Source organism: Oncorhynchus kisutch, linkage group LG13 (assembly GCF_002021735.2).
Source record: "Oncorhynchus kisutch isolate 150728-3 linkage group LG13, Okis_V2, whole genome shotgun sequence".
Taxonomy (NCBI): domain Eukaryota; kingdom Metazoa; phylum Chordata; class Actinopteri; order Salmoniformes; family Salmonidae; genus Oncorhynchus; species Oncorhynchus kisutch.
In genome coordinates this window covers 67,341,935-67,349,082 of record NC_034186.2, presented here as the reverse complement: position 1 = coordinate 67,349,082, position 7,148 = coordinate 67,341,935, and the positions used below count along the sequence as shown (strand labels likewise).

At 48.9% G+C, this 7,148-nt stretch overlaps 1 protein-coding gene across 1 annotated transcript in view; it reads right to left on the bottom strand.

The window, feature by feature from the left end:
- Positions 1 to 7,148, bottom strand: part of adgrb1a (adhesion G protein-coupled receptor B1a) — a 116,290-nt gene that overhangs the window by 26,942 nt on the left and 82,200 nt on the right. The window contains exons 16-18 of the mRNA XM_031787052.1: positions 4,430 to 4,520; positions 1,582 to 1,684; positions 778 to 821 (exon numbers count right to left, since the gene is read on the bottom strand). Of these exons, the coding sequence (XP_031642912.1) occupies positions 778 to 821; positions 1,582 to 1,684; positions 4,430 to 4,520 (238 nt within the window). The remainder of the gene's footprint in view (positions 1 to 777; positions 822 to 1,581; positions 1,685 to 4,429; positions 4,521 to 7,148) is intronic.

Sequence of the window (7,148 nt, the reverse complement as noted above, 5' to 3'; positions counted from 1 at the left end):
TCTCTCCTCTCCTCTCTCTGTCTTCTCTGTCTCTCTGTCCTCTCTCTCTCTCCTCTCTCTTACTACACATATATACACTCTCTCCCTCCCTCTTTGTCCGACTCAGGAGATCCCAAAGAACTCTCCATTCATCCCTCTGTGTTGATGCCTTGGTTCTGTGTGCCCAGGAGAGAAAGCTGTGAGCAACACTTGTAATTTTCTACATCCTGCATCACTGTCGGCGCGGTGTTAGCAGCGTGGGGGTTAGGTGTCAGCCCCGTCCCAATCTCCCGTCAACCCACAGAGAGGAGCTCCGGAACCGTCTGACAAACTCAGCACCCTTTCTACAGGGTCAGTGTGTGTCATGGGCACTTCGTCAAGATGAGAAACAGTGGGAGCAGGAACAGCCACGGAACACACAGTCACAGTGGGAGATGAGGTGATGTGAGGCCGTCTCCCAAAGTTCTATCCCTCACTGTGAAGGTCCACACCAGCAGGTGTTTCAGAGCCAGGTAGCCAGGCGGGTCCACCATAGAAATATAATGCCTTTAGTTCCTGGTTATGGGTACACTTCTTACTTTACATCCTGGCTGCTAGTCCACTCATCATGGTAAATTGACTTGAATGAGGATGTCCATTCTAGTAATTCTATTTCTGTTTTCAGAGCCAGGTAGGATCATAGAGGTCCTATAATTCAGTTGATTCAGGCAGTTCCACCCCCAGGCTCCACACTGCAGCCAGGCAGCCCAGCAGGCACATGGATGTATCACCAGAGAAAGAAATTGACAAAGGCCTTACGTGTCACTCTCGTCCCAGGAGATGCAGGTCTGGTTTGTGGTGCCCTGATCAGACAGAGAGAGAAACAGTCACATGGTTGACATATGCACAGCCACAGGTCGCAGGGGTGCTGAGGGTGCTGCAGCACCCCCTGAAAAATTAAAAACAATTAAAAACTCATCTTCCCGTGGCCATGGACATATGCTCTGATTACAGATGTTCTCATATACCTCCATATACCTCCATGGACATATGCTCTGATTACAGATGTTATCATATACCTCCATATACCTCCATGGACATATGCTCTGATTACAGATGTTATCATATACCTCCATATACCTCCATATACCTCCATATACCTCCATATACCTCCATATACCTCCATATACCTCCATATACCTCCATGGACATATGCTCTGATTACAGATGTTCTCATATACCCCCATATACCTCCATGGACATATGCTCTGATTACAGATGTTCTCATATACCCCCATATACCTCCATGGACATATGCTCTGATTACAGATGTTCTCATATACCTCCATGGACATATGCTCTGATTACAGATGTTCTCATATACCTCCAGTTGTGAGGTTGAAGAAATAGATTTGTCTAGTGCTTTTCTAAGTGCTAAAAGTGCTTTTCAGTGCTGAAGGCATGATAAGTCTTTTGAAAAGCTCTCAAATATCAGTATCTTGTGTTTTTATGGGATAAGCCACCTGATTTGTCAAGGCCCTACCTACTCTGTTACACTACAGAGGTCAATTACCACTGAGGTCACTGCTCAGGTCAGAGGGTCAGATGTGAAAGGTCACTCACATTGTAAAGGTGTGAGAACTGGACCTCCACTGGGGTAGAGAGGGATCCTGGGGTAGGCTTGATGGTCACAGACACCACCTTGGAGTTGAGCACGGTGCTGTTTCTGGAGGGAGGGAGGGACAGAGTGGTGTCACCAGCATAGGACAACACACATGGTCAGGTGACATATCACGTGAGAACCACACATCATTGTCATCGTTGTCAATCGCTGTTCCCTTCAACCAACTCAAACCTCCCTGCAGTAATACTGCCCCGTCCCTACAACACACGTTACCATCTCTCCCTAACACAGCAGTAATACTGCCCCATCCCTACAACACATGTTCCCATCTCTCCCTAACACAGCAGTAATACTGCCCCGTCCCTACAACACATGTTCCCATCTCTCCCTAACACAGCAGTAATACTGCCCCGTCGCTACACACATGTTCCCATCTCTCCCTAACACAGCAGTAATACTGCCCCGTCGCTACAACACATGTTCCCATCTCTCCCTAACACAGCAGTAATACTGCCCCGTCCCTACAACACATGTTCCCGTCTCTCCCTAACACAGCAGTAATACTGCCCCGTCCCTACAACACATGTTCCCGTCTCTCCCTAACACAGCAGTAATACTGCCCCGTCCCTACAACACATGTTCCCGTCTCTCCCTAACACAGCAGTAATACTGCCCCGTCCCTACAACACATGTTCCCGTCTCTCCCTAACACAGCAGTAATACTGCCCCGTCCCTACAACACATGTTCCCGTCTCTCCCTAAAACAGCAGTAATACTGCCCCGTCCCTACAACACATGTTCCCATCTCTCCCTAACACAGCAGTAATACTGCCCCGTCCCTACAACACATGTTCCCATCTCTCCCTAACACAGCAGTAATACTGCTCCTTCCCTACAACACATGTTCCCATCTCTCCCTAACACAGCTGTAATACTGCCCCGTCCCTACAACACATGTTCCCATCTCTCCCTAACACAGCAGTAATACGCCCCGTCCCTACAACACATGTTCCCATCTCTCCCTAACACAGCAGTAATACTGCCCCGTCCTACAACACATGTTCCCATCTCTCCCTAACACAGCAGTAATACTGCCCCGTCCCTACAACACATGTTCCCATCTCTCCCTAACACAGCAGTAATACTGCTCCTTCCCTACAACACATGTTCCCATCTCTCCCTAACACAGCAGTAATACTGCTCCTTCCCTACAACACATGTTCCCATCTCTCCCTAACACAGCAGTAATACTGCCCCGTCCCTACAACACATGTTCCCGTCTCTCCCTAACACAGCAGTAATACTGCCCCGTCCCTACAACACACGTTACCATCTCTCCCTAACCACAGCACACATGTCCCTCAAGACACCCTTGTATGTCCCAGCACTTAACCCATGTCCCGTTTGAAATAGACAATGTTTCACAGTCCCCACACTCTGCCTCCTCCCCCTACTCTCTCTCATCTGCAACTTCTCCCTCTCTCTCTTTCTCCCTCTCCCTCTCGCTCTTTCTCCCGCTCACTCTTTCTCCCGCTCACTCTTTCTCCCTCTCGCTTCTCAGAATGCAATCAGTCAACATAAACACTTGTGTCAGCCAGTCTCTGTCTAAAACTGATCACATTTCCTTGAAGGGGAAAAAGATTCTGAGGGGAAAAAGGAAAGAACAAATAACTAACTAGGCCTGGGTAAAGACAAAATGGAAGAGGAGTTTCCACACGCACGCCCTGGGTTGAAAGTAGATTTCATTTATTATCGGTACAGGACACCCAAGCGAGCGCACAATACATTTTTTTATAGCCTTGGTATAATCATAGAATTACATAGGTGTATAGATCTATATGACCTCTGTGGGCCTTGTGCCCTAGACCCAGTAAAGATTTGTAATATCACTTCTAACATGCATTTCCTTTTAATGTGGCATAAAAACAGCCAGTCATGATGTTTTCAACTGATTGTCAAACAAACACTTCAAACGCGCACGTTCGTCCACTTGCAAATGATTCCAGCTTCCCAACCCCAACAGTGCACTGTGCACCCGCAATTTAATGAAGGGAAAGAGGAATCTGTTACAAAACCTTTTACTGCAGTGGGCTAAATCAGGGTCACACAGGCTGTTTCTTGGTAGTGTTAAACAAATCTACTTTAAAACTAAAGTATACACCTCACACACATGGTTATGGGCTTAAAAGAGACACCTGTACCATGTCAGACATAGAGTTGAAATGTATTCAATTGCGAGTTTGCATCCCAATATTGCACTTTATATACATCACAGAAGACTAACATATAACAAAACCGTTTGACATAGAAACTGTGTTTTTTTTAATGACTTTTATTAATTCTGAAATTGTAAAAGATTTGAATAACATTCCACCTATGAGGCCACTAGGTCATTTGACTGCAGGAAAGGGCTACAAAATGCATCCGTTTGCAGTGAATGAAGTATGTGGGAGGGGTTGGGTGTGATTCCGCCACGCTAGCCTGTGTTCCTCCATCTCATTATACACGCACATAACATGAACATAACGGAGAGAACACTCCTCACTGGACGAGAGAAAGCTGTAGCCCACAAATACACATTCCGTTTGATACATGTGCTCAGCATAAAGCAGTTCTCTGAAATGTTATTCATTCATAGCTCCTTCAGACATCCTTTTACGCAGACAAGAGACTAAGGAACTACGTGGGAGCATTCAAATCCCATTAGCCACCAATCAAAAGAGATTCTGGGATGTGTTCTGTGCTGGGCTGCGTTCCAAATGGCACCCCATTCCCTTTATAGTACACTTCTTTGACACATCCCTGGAGAAAGCATTGTAAGTAGAGATGTCAGTAAACCACTCTCACCTCTGTAAAGATAGGATGCTGCCCAGGTTTCTGTAGAGAACGATCCCGGTGACAAACGCTGACAAGTCATCNACCTCCATGGACATATGCTCTGATTACAGAATGTTATCATATACCTCCATATACCTCCATGGACAATTCTCTGATTACAGATGTTCTCATATACCGCCATATACTCCATAATACTACAGATACCTCCCATATACCTCCATGGACATCATGCTCTGATTACAGATGTTATCATAGACCTCCATATACCATCCATATATCCATATACCTCCATAGTATGCTCTGATTACAGATGTTCTCAATATCCTCCATATACCCTCCATGGACATATGCTCTGATTACAGATGTCTCATATACCTCCATATACCTCGTATACCTCATATACCTCCATGAAATATCTGCTGATTACAGATGTTCTCATATACCTCCATATACCTCCATATACTCCATATACCTCCATGGACATATGCTCTGATTACAGATGTTCTCATATACCTCCATATACCTCCATATACCTCCATGGACATATGCTCTGATTACAGATGTTCTCATATACTCCATATACCTCCATATACCTCCATGGACATATGCTCTGATTACAGATGTTATCATATACCTCCATATACCTCCATATACCTCCATGGACATATGCTCTGATTACAGATGTTCTCATAAACCTCCATTTGAGGGGATGATGAAATAGATTTGTCTAGTGCTTTTCTAAGTGCTAAAAGTGCTTTTCAGTGATAAAGGCATGGTAAGTCTTTTGAATGCCTTCACATATCAGTACGTGTGTTTATGGGATAAGCCACATTATTTGTCAAGGCCCTACCTACTCTGTTACACTACAGGGGTCAATTACTACTGAGGTCACTGCTCAGGGGGGGGGGTCAGAGGGTCAGAGGTGAAAGGTCACTCAGTTGTAAAGGTGTGAGAACTGGACTCCACCGGGGTAGAGAGGGATCCTGGGGTGGGCTTGATGGTCACAGACACACCTTGGAGTTGAGCACGGTGCTGTTTCTGGAGGGAGGGAGGGACAGTTGGGTGTCACCAGCATAGGACAACTCACATTGTCAGGTGAGCATATCAACGTGAGAACCACACATCATTGTCATCGTTGTCAATCGCGTTTCCCTTCAACCAACTCCAAACCCTCCCTGCAGTGAATTACTGCCCCATCCTAAACCAACACCATGTTCCCATCTCTCCCTAGCACAGCACACATGTCCCTCAAGACACCCTTGTATGTCCCAGCACTTAACCATGTCCCGTTTGAAATAGACAGTCCCTTTCTCCCTCTCGCTCTTTCTCCCTCTCGCTCTTTCTCCCTCTCGCTCTTTCTCCCTCTCGCTCTTTTCCTCTCGCTCTTTCTCCCTCTCGTCTTTCTCCCTCCGCTCTTTCTCCCTCTCGCTCTTTCTCCTCTCGCTCTTTCTCCCTCTCGCTCTTTCTCCCTCTTCTCCCTCTCGCTCTTTCTCCCTCTCGCTCTTTTCCCTCTCGCTCTTCTCCCTCTCGCTCTTTCTCCCTCTCGCTCTTTCTCCTCTCGCTCTTCTCCCTCTCGCTCTTTCTGCCTCTCGCTCTTTCTGCCTCTCGCTCTTTCTCCCTCTCGCTCTTTCTGCCTCTCGCTCTTTCTGCCTCTCGCTCTTTCTCCCTCTCGCTCTTTCTCCCTCTCGCTTCTCAGAACGCAATCAGTCAACGTAAACGTTTGTGTCAGTCAGCCTCTGTCTAAAACTGATCACATTCCCTTGGAGGGGAAAAAAATCTGAGGGAAAAAAGGAAAAAAAAAAGAACTAACTAGGCCCTGATAAAGACAAGATAGAAGAGGAGCTTCCACATGCCACCCCCTCCTCACCTCCCCCTTCTCTCCCACACCCCCTCCCCCTCCCTCACCTCCCCTTCTCTCCCCACACCCCCCTCCCCCTCCCTCACCTCCCCTTCTTCCCACCCCTCCCTCACCTCCCCCTTCTCTCCCCACACCCCCTTCCCCCTCCTCACCTCCCCCTTCTCTCCCCACACTCCCCACCCCTCCCTCTCCTCCCCCTTCTCTCCCCACACCCCCTCCCCTCCCTCACCTCCCTTTCTCTCACCCACACTCCCCACCCCTCCTCACCTCCCCCTTCTCTCCCCACACCCCCTCCCCCTCCCTCACCTCCCCTTCTCTCCCCACCCCTCCCTCACCTCCCCTTCTCTCCCCACCCCCTCCCTCACCTCCCCCTTCTCTCCCCACACCCCCTTCCCCCTCCTCACCTCCCCTTCTCTCCCCACACTCCCCACCCCTCCCTCACCTCCCCCTTCTCTCCCCACACCCCCTCCCCTCCCTCACCTCCCCTTCTCTCACCACACTCCCCACCCCTCCCTCACCTCCCCTTCTCTCCCCACACCCCCTCCCCCTCCCTCACCTCCCCCTTCTCTCCCCACACTCCCACCCCCTCCCTCACCTCCCCCTTCTCTCCCCACACCCCCTCCCCCTCCCTCCCTCACCTCCCCTTCTCTCCCACACCCCCCTCCCCCTCCCTCACCTCCCCCTTCTCTCCCCACACTCCCCACCCCCTCTCTCACCTCCCCCTTCTCTCCCCACACCCCCATCCCCTCCCTCACCTCCCCCTTCTCTCCCCACACTCCCCACCCCCTCCCTCACCGCCCTGGGGTGAAAGTAGAATTCATTTCTTACCAGTACAGGACACCCAAGCTCGCACACAATGAATATTTTATA